This window comes from Lampris incognitus, chromosome 13 (genome assembly GCF_029633865.1).
Source record: "Lampris incognitus isolate fLamInc1 chromosome 13, fLamInc1.hap2, whole genome shotgun sequence".
Taxonomy (NCBI): Eukaryota; Metazoa; Chordata; class Actinopteri; order Lampriformes; family Lampridae; genus Lampris; species Lampris incognitus.
In genome coordinates this window covers 36,247,291-36,260,505 of record NC_079223.1, presented here as the reverse complement: position 1 = coordinate 36,260,505, position 13,215 = coordinate 36,247,291, and the positions used below count along the sequence as shown (strand labels likewise).

General features: G+C 44.0%; 1 protein-coding gene across 2 annotated transcripts; it reads right to left on the bottom strand.

Moving 5' to 3' along the window:
* Positions 1 to 878: 878 nt before the first annotated feature.
* mat1a (methionine adenosyltransferase I, alpha) lies at positions 879 to 12,830 on the bottom strand. 2 transcript variants are annotated; one of them, XM_056292023.1, is made up of 10 exons: positions 12,521 to 12,830; positions 10,100 to 10,177; positions 9,393 to 9,515; positions 8,618 to 8,730; positions 8,207 to 8,350; positions 4,642 to 4,767; positions 4,431 to 4,523; positions 4,130 to 4,312; positions 3,502 to 3,635; positions 879 to 2,756 (listed from the first exon to the last, which is right to left on the bottom strand). In XM_056292023.1, the coding sequence occupies exons 1-10, from the start codon at positions 12,585 to 12,587 to the stop codon at positions 2,654 to 2,656; spliced, it is 1,164 nt and encodes a 387-aa protein (XP_056147998.1). In that variant the 5' UTR covers positions 12,588 to 12,830; the 3' UTR covers positions 879 to 2,653. The 2 variants fall into 2 exon arrangements, with proteins under 2 accessions (XP_056147998.1, XP_056147999.1); XM_056292024.1 differs by lacking the exon at positions 879 to 2,756 and having other exon boundaries at positions 3,498 to 3,635.
* Positions 12,831 to 13,215: the final 385 nt, after the last annotated feature.

The following is a 13,215-nucleotide window of genomic DNA, read 5'->3' as shown; positions in this document are numbered from 1 at the left end:
TTCGTTTTGTTGCTTGCTGGGCCTCGACGGTACGTCTGGAATTTACGTTGCTCCACCAGCAGTTCTGTTACACCAACAGCCTCATTCCTGCGCTCTCTTCCTTGTTTACTGGATCTACCTTTGATCTCCTCACTCAGGAAAACATGTTACATCACCAGCTGCAATCAGTGATTCAAAGCAAATGGACATTTGTTGGCTTCTTTCTTCCTCGTTTTATATTTCGTCGTGCTACCTGTATCCTCGTGCATAGCCTACGTGTTGATTTTTCATTAGCTTGCTTTTTACCTGTAAGTGATTTTACCATTGGAATGGCCGATTGCTTATTTGTGAATGTGTGAATTTGTGTAATCGGTGTTTGGCCACGGTCTTGTAGAGTCTACGGCGAATCAAGACAGATTCTATCGAGCGGGACAATGGACACCCCCCCCCCCCCCCGTAGCTAGCTTGTGAGATTTTTGCTGCTCACCCATAGGTATCTTCAAGCAGAGCAGTTACTTTTTGTGCTTTTAGTGGATAATTGATGAGAGCGCCGTGGCAAAGTTACTGGGATCTTAAAACCTAACTAATATTTCTTGACCCAATGGTTAAAAGTGTCGTTCTCAACTGAAATGCAAAAACACCTTCTATGTGCCTTATTGTTTCGGTTACACAAACCAAAGAGGTTTCGGTTGTGCGTTCATTCAAATAAAATATATGATTGTCTACTTGCCTTAATGTTGAACAAATAAAAGTATGTAAACATGGAAAAATCCCCTCTGTGTCTCGTTTCATATTTCTCACCTTGTGAATTACATTTCAGTGGCCTTTTTAGCTCTGCTCCACCAATTTAGCCAATTATGTTACGCAACAAGCAGACCACAAAAACACTTTTTTTTTATCTTTAAAATATTTTTTATTGTCAACAATTATTTACATTATCCAGACATCCCACCAGCTGTTTAGACTGTGAAGTTGACAGGAGAGGATACAGATCGGCACAGAGATGTGTGATGAATACTTTTGCTCTGAGAGAATGGAAATGTTGACTGTGGAGGGAAGCGAGGAGTTTGTTATGCACACCTCACCGCTCAGCAGTGGAGATGTATGGACGATACGGTTTCAAGAAGAATACAACTGCAACACATCAAGGCCATCAAAAGTGCTTTGTAAAACGTAGCTTGACATTAAGATGCCAGAGGTCTGCAGAAGTATGCTTGGCCTTGGCAGCGTGCAGCTTGGCAAGCCACCACACTGAGCAAAATAATCACAAAAGATTAAGGCGTAATCAAGTCGGACTTCTAGCATGGACCTCTAGCAAATATCTGAAATTGAGTATAGTCACAACTACAGCCTAAACCGCTGTCTATTTAACCATGAGAACTGTGCAGCACGCTTTTACATCTACAACTATGGACTTGTGAGGAGTTTTTGATTTGCATTGAAACAAATTGCCCATGTTTGGCTGTACGGCAATAAAAGCACCAGCAGGACTGAGTGGAGCTAAATGGATTCAGAACAAAGAATGAGATGAATAGTAGTGCATTATAAAAACACGAGGCTGCACGGCTGTTTTATCATTTGGTTGACTGTAAAATAGTATGCTTTAAAGAGGGACCTCCCTGCTCTTCATAAGGTTTAGTGACCTGTCCTTTTTCCTGTTGGATGTCCTAGCTGTATAAACAGCTTTCTGTAACACACATTACAAAATGTAAAAAAAAAAAAAAGCCATTTTGGTGGGGGTGGGGGGGGGACTATGATTAAAAAGAGAAATTGTTCTTAGGAAGAAATGATTTTCTCCTAGAAAGAAGATTAGGCTTTTGGAAAAGACTAAGCCTTCAGTTATGCAATATTTCTACTCTTGACATTCATATGATTCTGTGATAAGTCCAGGTTTCATAGAATAGCACCATTTAGTAACGATGTGAGGCTGAGGTGTTTTGCTGTACATTGCGTCCCATGATGGTATGGTCCCAGATTTGAATGTACCATGTGTTAGCGTATTTCTGTAGGCTCACAGATATTTCCATTTGCTCGTTTGCCTTTTTATGAGCTCTCATGGCACATTAGCAGAGAAGCTCTTTGAATCGTGATTATGCATACAACAAACATCCCTGGTATTGCTAAAGCACCATAGTTTTTTTTCTTTACATAGCGATGCAGAGGTCACATTATTGATAGGTTATTGGTTTGCAGAAGGCACAAGTTTCAGTTTGCAAATATCTTGAGTTTTATCAGGCTTTTTGAAGTTTCACCAAAACGTGTATGGGTGGACTCGTATCTAGGTACATGATATTAACTTAATGCTCCCCTGTAGGTGTCTGGTAGGCTAGGAAAAAACGGGAAAAAAAATTGGGAGAAAGAGAGATGAATTGCAAGATGTCTTCTGCAACTTTTCCCTTCTCAGTGGGGATGGTGAGCAGAAAGTGTCCCACTGTATGGGCTACAACCACATGCTAATAAAGCGTACAATTTATGTGATCACTTCCTCAAACCCATCCCTGACTTTGGCTTTATTTCTTCCTAGAGAGAAAAAAACAAAAACAAAAAAACATCCTATCAATTGAAGTTGCCGGTGAAATACATCAAGAACTAAAAGTCTTTTGTGGTTGTAGCCCATAAAGAGGCCTTGTGTTTCACCCCCAGGCTGCTCGGCGAGGACAAGCAGGCTGAGTATTTAGAAGATGAGCTTCTTGGGAATCTCCCAAGTAAACTCGGGGCGACCAAAGTGGCCGTAGGAGGCCGTCTGCTGGTAGATAGGCCTCTTCAGATTCAGTTCCCTGTGTAGGACACAGATTAAAGAAATAGTCAGCGGTGGAAAAACCAATACCCAGGCAGGTATTGCTGGTATTTGCTTCAGTACAGCTAGACTGACAAATTTCTGATTTAGATGTGTTTATGACTACAGAGAGACAAACTGTTTTCCTTCAGAGGGAAGATTTGTGAAATATAGATATCCTTTAACGCATTTAAAGTGGTATAAACACTTTGGGGGGGGGGTGTTGCCTTTAATGTGACCAAGGACACATCACAGGTACACATGCAAGTTTTTCTCCCCAGTGGCACTCGGCCCATTACCCCACTCTTCCAAGCCGTCCCGGTCAAGTCAAGTCAAGTCAAGTTTATTTGTATAGTCCACACCCTCTGCCGATCCGGGGAGGGCTGCAGACTACCACATGCCTCCTCCGATACATGTAGAGTCACCAGCCGCGTCTTTTCACCTGACAGTGAGGAGTTTCGCCAGGGGGACATAGCGCATGGGAGGATCATGCTATTCACCCCAGTTCCCCCTCCCCCCCAAACAGGCACCCCGACCGACCAGAGGAGGCGCTAGTGCAGCGACCAGGTCACCCACATCTGGCTTCCCACCCGCAGACACGGCCAATTGTGTCTGTAGGGACGCCTGACCAAGCCGGAGGTAGCATGGGGAGTCGAACCAGCGATCCCCATCTTGGCAGACAATGGAATAGACCACTACACAACCCAGACGCCTTCATCATGCAAGGTTTATCTTTTTTTGTTTACCTGACAATGACTCCTGGCCGCAGGTCAAAGTTCTTGTTGACGATACGGAGCAGCTCTGATTCTGACCTCGTGGAGGAGCCATAGGTGAAAAGGGAGATGGAGAGAGGATGGGCCACACCGATGGCATAGGACACCTGGAAGAGACACACCAGAGGGCAGAGAGATTAGCTTCGAACATCTTGCAATATTACTCCAAGCGGTGGTTTGCCTTTTCTCTGTGCGTGACTTAAGGCACAGAGGATCTTCTGATTGACTGAAACTTTTATTTTCATTTTCTTTGACATGTTGTCTTTTATTTTGTGCACATTGTAGCACCTTTATCATAGATTATGTTTATTATATAAGAAGACCTTCATCTTTGCAGGCACCCTTGCCATGTTTTGTGTTTTTTAGGCTTTTGGCTCGAATTGTCTGGTGTTTGGTTTGGTTCCCTTCATTTCAAACCTTATTTCTTCTGAACCAATGCATTCTGAGTACCCTTTTTAGGTGCAGTATCAGCTCCTTGCCCTTTTTCTCCAAACAATAGACCCATGTCCACTCCAGATAAAGACACAACAAAATACAAAATGACCCAAAGCATTCCCATGAGCATGTGTTTATGGGTGTTCAGGAAGAAGCAGTGGTCTACCTGAACCAGCACTCTCCTACAGAGCTTCGCTTTGACCAAAGACTTGGCCACCCAACGTGCAGCGTAGGCAGCGGATCGGTCCACTTTGGAGAAATCCTTGCCGGAGAAGGCTCCTCCGCCATGAGCACCCCAACCTCCATATGTGTCAACAATAATCTTCCTGCCCGTCACACCAGCATCACCCTGTTACAGAAACAGGAGTGAGGGATCAGTCACTGACGTTGACTGTTACCCTTGTTTATTTTCTTTCAAATTCATTATTTTAGATCAACTTTTAGATTAGCCTATAAGTTACTCTCACCTGTGGTCCCCCAATAACAAAGCGCCCGCTGGGCTGGAGGTGGTAGATGGTCTTTTCGTCCAAATATTTAGCAGGAACCACTTCTTGGATCACCTGATGGGACAGACATGATAACAATACTGTAGGCGCTAAGTGATTTTCATATGGTAGTTTTATCACCAAAAAAACAAAACATGGCATCATTGTTCATTGTGTGCTGACGAGTCCTCACCTTCTCTTTAAGGACCTTTTTCTGGTCCTCCAGAGAGATATGGTCGTCGTGCTGGACGGAGATGACGATGGTGTGAACTCTCTTGGGGATCACAGCACCGCTCCTCTGATCATAGTGCACCGTCACCTGAGAGAGACGGTGGAGAGGACAGGTGTAACACACAGTCCCTGTCTGGTCCCATGTCCAAAGGCTGTTGTCTTAAATCAACATGCTAATGTGTCAATCCATGACCTGAGACACTGTCTGTATTTACTTATGTTATACAATACTAGTCATGTCATGTTTCATCATTTTTTTTGGGGGTGGGGGGATTTCCCCCCCCTTTTTTCTCCCCAATTGTATCCGGCTAATCACCCCACTCTTCCGAGCTGTCCGAGTTGCTGCTCCACCCTCTCTGCCGATCCAGGGGAGGGCTGCAGACTACCATGTCTCCTGCGATACATGTGTCGTCGCCAGCCACTTCTTTTCACCTGACAGTGAGAGGTTTCACCAGGGGGACATAGCATGTGGGAGGATCACGCTATTCCCCCCAGTCCCCCCCCCCCCAGAACAGGCACCCCGACCGACCAGAGGAGGCACTAGTGCAGTGACCAGGACACCCACCCACATCCGGCTTCCCACCCGCAGATACGGCCAATTGTGTCTGTAGGAACCCCCGACCAAGCCAGAGGTAACATGGGGATTCGATCCAGCGATCCCCGTGTTGGTAGGCAGCGGAACAGACCGCTACATTACCTGGACACTCCCTCATCATTATTTTTTGTTTGTTTTGTTTTTTTAAAATGCTCTTTGCATGGTAGTAGAATGGTCTCAGGCCTAAAACCAGGGGTCAGCGTGGGCATGTCCAACCAGATAGCTTGGGTTTGCGCTCCTGTGGGGTTGTTTTGGTGAAAGTACTGCTGAGCAGGATACTTACAAAACAGTTGAGAAAAGGAGTTTAGATTTACCCCAGACTGTAATGCACACTTTTTGGTTCAGTGCCAGTGTAGTAATGAATTAATCAATACTGGCAGTATGTTTCTAGTCAGTGACTGCATGCCATATCGATTTCACAAGTGAAGGGACACAGGTGATATTAAGCCGACTGTGTGGACACAACAAACTTTGCACAACATCCGTGCTGACTGATGATGTGGAGATGTCAGTTGACATGACAGAGACGGCAAACAGTGCTCCTGGTGTGGGAGCATGGCGACATTGCTCACCCACCATGTGTAATTATGGGGTCAGGATGACAGCAGAAGAAGTCGGCTGCAGCCTCATCGGTCACTGGCCTGGCTCTATTATAGCTTCTGACACTTTCTCTTGAAACCTATCATTTATCCTCCGTTTTTGAAAACACAGGATGTTATGGCATAGCAGAAGAGCGGCTGACACTATTAGCATGAAAAGACCAGGTTTTAGGTGTCTAGATTAGGTTAACGTGAGTTCTCTCCTTGCAGCCAGCTCCATTGATGTTAATGACGTATGGCTGAAATGTTATTTGCATCTGAAGAGTTTCTCAGATTCATATTCTAAGGCGGTTTGAAAAGGAAGGCAACATAGTTCTTTCAAAGTTTCAGAGGAAGGAAGCCTGGAGGGGATGGAAAAAGAAGGGTCTAAGATGATGCCTTATGAAACTTAATTGATGCCTGTAGGGTAACTGGGTCATTATAGCAAGAAACCATAAAACAGATGAGAAAAAAAATTTACATTCCTCAAATCCTGATTAAATTAAGATAGCATTTTTGATGGCATGATGTTCTCGTCTCACACTTCTCTGTGCAAACCACCTTTTCCATCCCTCTCTGTTAGCTAGCTCCTTTCAATTATCTTTAATTTCAAAAATGAAAGATCTTTACATTAATGGCACATTTCACTTTTTTTAATAACTGCAATAAATTCAATCTGCCTCAAACCCATTTCTTTTGATTTCTATAAATTCACAACTATATTAGATCCAATACAACTACCTTTCCTAGTGCACCTGCACTAGGATGGAATCTCTGTATTCTGTTGAGCCTTCGTCTCGGGGGTAATATCATATATCTATAACTATATCTCAAACAATTAGATATAGCCCTAGATTATCTGAAATCCACTTGGGTGGAAGACTTGGGCTTTGGATGGAGGAGCAATGGATAAGGGCGCGGGAGGGTGTGCACTCAGCATCTATATGTACCAGGCAGGCATGGTCCTATACAGTTCAGGGAGTTCATCAACTTTCTAAAAAATACCCTGATATAGATCCTTTGTGCGACCGTTGCGGTGTATATCCTGCCTTATTGGGGCACATGTTCTGGCTATGCCCAAAATTATCCAATTTTTGGTACCGTATATTTGAAACTTTGTCTCATAACATGGGTCACAAGGCAGAACCTGACCATGTGTTGGCTGTATTTGGGGTAGTGGGAGAGAACAGTCCTCACTTCCACTGTGGCAAGGTTCATAACCCTTTTAGCACGCAGATTAATGCTACTGAACTGGAAACAGGCACAGCCTCCCACTTGTACTACGTTGATCAAAGATGTTATGCAACACCTTAAACTGGAAACAACTCAAACAACTCAGAATCACTTTACGAGGTTCCACTGAGAAAGTCCATAAGACTTGGCAACCCTTCATTAGAGGCTTGCCAATAAATATCCTCTTAACTCTTTGCTACAATAACTAGGGGCGTCCGGGTAGTGTAGCGGTCTATTCCGTTGCCTACCAACACGGGATCGTTGGGTTGAATCCCCGTGTTACTTCCAGCTTGGTCGGGCGTCCCTACAGACACAATTGGCCGTGCCTGCGGGTGGGAAGTCGGATGTGGATATGTGTCCTGGCCGCTGCACTGGTCGGTCGGGGCGCCCCTCCCCCCGGATCGACAGAGAGGGGGTGGAGCAGCGACTGGGACGGCTCAAAAAGAGCGGGGTAATTGGCCAGATACAATTGGGGAGAAAAAGGGGTAAAATTGAAAATAAATAAATAACTGGGTTATAGCTAGTGTGAGATGTCAGTAATCACAATGCAAAGCAGCTTTGTACCTTGGTTAATACTTATACTGTATATGTACTGCTCATGTCCTATTGTTTTTATGTGTCTGTGTATGTAAATTTTTACCGTTTTTATAATATTGCAATATTATATTGTAATATTGTAATTGTGTGTAGGGCTTATTGTTTGTTTTTTAACTAAAATACCAACAAACAAATGCAAAAAAGAAAGACAAAAAAAAGTAATATACTTTCCCCAAGGGTGAAATTGTCTTTTCACTGTTTGTTTGGGGTGCAGGGCCAGCCGACTTGTGCAGCACCCCAGGGGCAGGAAGGGGTTACCCTTATGTTGTCAAAGCCCATGTTTGATCAGGAACACAAGGGCATTAGACAAAATTTCTCCACAGAGTTACAGTCACAATCCGTAGCTGCCACCAAAGCTGTTAAAAAGTCTATTGTTTCCATCCAGAGAACAAGAAGCTGTTGATCCAATTTGTCTGCTGGCACCAAAGTTAATCTCTTCTAAGGCCCCCCAAGATGAAAACAATTGACTGATTCATGTGCATTCTGAAGAAAAAGGAAATCTTTCATGAAACGGACAAGCTCACCTGTGTTTTAGAGTCGGGGCGCAGCCAGGTGATGAGACCACTGCGCCTGAGTTCGGCCATCTTTGCATTGAGTTTGTGGGCTAAGACGATGGTGAGAGGCATGCACTCCTCTGTCTCATCCGTAGCATAGCCAAACATCAGACCCTGGGAGAAAAGGGAGATCACCACTACCATCACCATCATCATTATTAGCATCCCCATCATCATCATCATTATTGTCATCATCGTCATCATCATTATCGCCAAACAATAATGTTGGTTGTGTCATTGATAAGACTATACAATGCACACAGTGTGTAGAATGGACAATATCAAAAACTGCATTTACAATACAGATGAAATATTTCATGACTCTGAGACTGTGGGTCAGCATTTGCCAACAAGTGTTTGTTCCTGTTATAACTGTCTTACCTGGTCTCCTGCTCCGATGTCCGACTCCTGTCTGTCGACGTGGACCCCCTGGGCGATGTCTGGACTCTGCTGCTCCAGAGCCACCAGGACATTACACGTCTTATAGTCAAAACCTACAAAGGAGGGAGATGCCAGCACAGAAAGATGGTATTAAAAACAGAAAACTGAGGAGTGCTGATGTCCCAAAGGTGAGAGGTACAGAGCAATGCTGCTGTGCTTTCCATATTTTCCACCTTAACTTTCTCATATTCTTTTCTTTTCCTTTCTTTCTTTTTTTTTTTTTTGATTTTCCCCCTTTTTCCTCCCCACTTGTATCCGGCCAATTACCCCACTCTTCCAAGCTGTCCCTGTCGCTGCTCCACCCACTCTGCCGATCCAGAGAGGGCTGCAGACGACCACATGCCTCCTCCGATACATGTGGATTCGTCAGCTGCTTCTTTTCACCTGACAGTGAGGAGTTTCACTAGAGGGACATAGCGTGTGGGAGGATCACGCTATTCCCCCCTGAGCCCCCCCCCCCGGACAGGCACCCCAAACGACCAGAGGAGGCACTAGTGCAGCGACCAGGACACATACCCACATCCGGCTTCTAACCCGCAGACACAGCCAATTGTGTCTGTAGGTATGCCCGACCAAGCCGGAGGTAACACGGGGATTCGAACCTGCGATCCCGATGTTGGTAGGCAACAGAATAGACCACCACACCACCCAGACGCCCTTCTTTTCCATGCTAGGATTTTTTTTCCAATTCTCATTCTCCATCTTATTTTCTTACCTTTGTCAGAGTTGTCATAGCCAATGTGTTTGATGGTGTCCCTGACAACCTTCTGGTAATCCACGTTGGCACGCGATGTGATTTCTCCACACAGCAGCACCATGCCGGTCTTGCATACCGTCTCTATCATCAAAATCAACACCCATGTTATAGCTTCTTGTGGTACATACAGTCCATACATGTCCAAAACAACCACAAAAAACCCTTTTAAAGCTGGCTGGAAGTGGGTGATTTAATATCAGTAAGTTTAGGTTACAGTTCAAACTGACAAATGTGCAGCTTGTCACACCCAGCAGACAGTATCAAAATAAAATACTGTGACATTAGGATATTCTGTGGGCTTTTAGGTCATTTTCTGTACAGTAAGTTTGCTTTTTTCTCCACTATATGCTTATTTGTAATGTCAAACTGACTCTGTGTTGCCCTTATATATATATATATATATATACACATATATATATACACACACACACACACACACACACACACACACACACACACATATATATATATATATATATATATATATATATATATATACATACATACATACATACATACATACACTCAAAAAATATTGGCGAATATATATATATATATATATGAAAAATCTATATGAATAAATATGTTTAAAACTTTCATATCAAATCAAATGTACATCTCTTTCCATATAGGAATAAAAGTGAGCGGAGCCTCCTTTTACTCACCGCAGGCCACCTTGGCATCTGGGTCTTCTTTCAAATGAGCATCCAGAACAGCATCACTGATCTGGTCACAGATCTTGTCTGTCAAAAAGAAAAGAAAAGAAAAAAGAAAAGAACAGAGAGGAGACAGAGAAAAAAAATGAGTACATCTTGTGCATGGCTTGAATCATAACCACAGTGAACCAAAGTAGGCATTCAAATTGGTGCCGTGCTTCGCAGACCTATTTGTAGAACCAGCCTTTGAGCTGGTTTTCTATTGACGCATTAATCCCTGTACAAAGGGCAGACAAAACCAACAGTTTCAGACTGTGTCCGGCACCGGGAATATGAATTTTGCATATTAATGAGAACATCAACAATGGAGAGTTTTGGAAAAGGCAGCTGGCTTGCTTGGTGTTTTTCTCTAATTGCTCTGAAAAAATTATGCTTTTTTAAAAATTTCAAATATGAGTTTAAAAATGTCAACATTTCAATTCAGTGAGCAGCTAAACTGGTCAAACAAGCCTGAGCCTGAGCCGTCCACCTGTCTACATCTATCTGTCTAGCCGTCTCTCTTCTACACTCTCTCTCTCTCTCTCTCTCTCTCTCTCTCTCTCTCTCTCTCTCTCTCTCTCTCTCTCTCTCTCTCTCTCTCTCTCTCTCTCTCTCTCTCCCCCCCCCTTGTGTTTCTCTCTTCCTGCTGAAGCAATAATATAAAAAGGTTACATCAGACACAACATTACCATCTGATTGCCCGGCCTTTGCAGAACAGGGAACGGTATTGCCCAGGGCTCAATTTTATCTACCAATATATGTACTTCTGTGTACTTCTGTTCAGTGTGGGTCCCAACCAAAGGCCAATATCAGTGGGAACAGCCCAGACCATTAGATCTGTTATCAGGTAGAAAAGTGCATGTTGTGACCGTCTGCCAAGGCCATGCACTCCTGTGGCAAACAGCAGCAAAATGAATCCCTTGGCTTGCCGCCTTCAAACGTTGTTGACAGTGTGGAGAGAAACTCACAAATTCTGATTACTACAGTTGGGAAAGGTCAAGTTATCTTGTGACTCTGAGGCACAGGCCACTATTTCCTAAGGCGATGTTGTAGAGCGAGGTTATTTTCTTCAGGAGAGAGAAGGCACAATGCATATTTTTTTCCGTGGATTGTGGACAACAGAAAAAAAAAGGGATGACATACTGTCATCCAGAATTATCAGCAAAATTTCTCCATATCTTCATCTATCCCCAAAATATTGCCCCGCGTAACGTGATCTTAAGGAAGATACAGCAACTTGAAATTTCTCCCATTTCCAAACTGGCGTATTTCATCCAGTCGGATTAAGATTGCTGCCAAGTCTGTGGCTTGTCATTTTCAACAGGTTTGACCGCGCGAATTTTCCCCTAAAATTTCAAATCTCGCCGGCCCTGTCCCGCACGGTAAGGCTGAAAGTTCACTAATTATCAATTCACCACAAGGTGCTTTGTGAGATTATATATTACAACACGCTGACTGTTCGGCTGAAGAGGGGAGAGTGCATTTGAACATTTCTGATTGGACGGCACAGTAGTCAGCATGTGAGTGCAGGTTTGAAAACGGCAACAGACGGCCAAATCAAACACTAAAACTGGATACACACATGCACACACACACACACGCACACACATGCACGCACATGCATGCACACGGGCTTCTGATGATTAAATTTGGTATTAAAATGCATTTAGTTTGAGATCTAGCTGTTAACTGATAAAGTTTTACAACCTCATATAGCTGCGATAATGAGCTCCACTGCACGAATCTAGACGGACACACCTACGCTAAACTCAGCAATGCATTTTCCAATATTTGCATTAGATCAGTTATATTTTGGTGAATCGTAATGTGAGCGTGCCACTACTAACCTAGAATCCCCATTGGGACTGCATAGCAATCGGTCAGGCATTTCGCTTTTGCATTTTTTTTCTCCCCAAATGTGCAACCCTACACCACCTGTCTACTCACTTTCATCCCAGCTGCCCATGAGGGACAGCGAGAGGGCGGTAGTAAACATGTGCTGCTTACAGCAGTCTATCAATGAAATACCAATCCACATTGCAAAGTTAAACCACAAGCCGGATGGCGTGTCACTCAGTCCTTTATGCCTTCTTATGAAATGCAAATCCCTGTCCTGCTGTAGTATTGACAATAAATAATAATACATTTGTGGCTTGTGAATGCTTTTAAATCATTTTACCAGTTTGAACATTTTTTTTGCATATCTCCAAAGCTGGCATTGCAAAGTGTCTCTGAATTGTTTTGGCACTGAAAAATTAATCAGCTCATGTATTAGCATATCATTAGATGAATAAGCCCGACTCTCGAGCACTGTGGTTAACCTTTAGTGCCAAGTAGACAGATGTCTTTTGACTTCACATACAGGTAGCCCGAGTTCTTTTGGTGGCTCACCTGGATGTCCCTCTCCAACGGACTCGGAGGTGAACATGAAGGACCCATCTTCTAGCTGATCGCCCATTTTCTATGTGGCCAGGTGCTCAGAGGCAACACAAAACAGTCGGGGAGAAAATTGTCCTGAGTCCCCACCAACAGCAGCCAAACAGGTCTGGAGGTTGCTTTATATTCCTGCTGGTTCTCTTTAAGAGTTCAGAGAGAAAAGAGAGAGGGAGAAAGAGTGAGTGAGTGAGTGAGTGAGTGAATGAGTTGGAGAAAAAAAGGGAGACAAAAAGAGGGAGGATTTAAAACCCTGCAGCCAATACAAAGTCTATCCTACAAAACTCTTAGTCTGTGTGCACATGGTCCTATATATGGCTAAGAGGAAACCACACATACATGTACACACACACACACACACACACACACATGCATGCACACACACACCCCCCCCCCCACACACACACACGTGTCATGTGAATCCATGGGGCAGACCATTCCAGGGGGGAGTTGCTGATGGGAGGGGATTTTACGTCATGAAAACTATCTGTTAACCCCTCATGCATGCTCCAGTGCCTCGTGTGTGGTTTTAGCATCATCATCATCCCTGCCCTGCTGGCTCTATTCACAGTCAGACGTACTGGGAGGTAGCAGGGACAACCTAAGTGTAAGTACCGCACCCCCTGCCATATGGGTAGTCCAGCCCTCCAGGT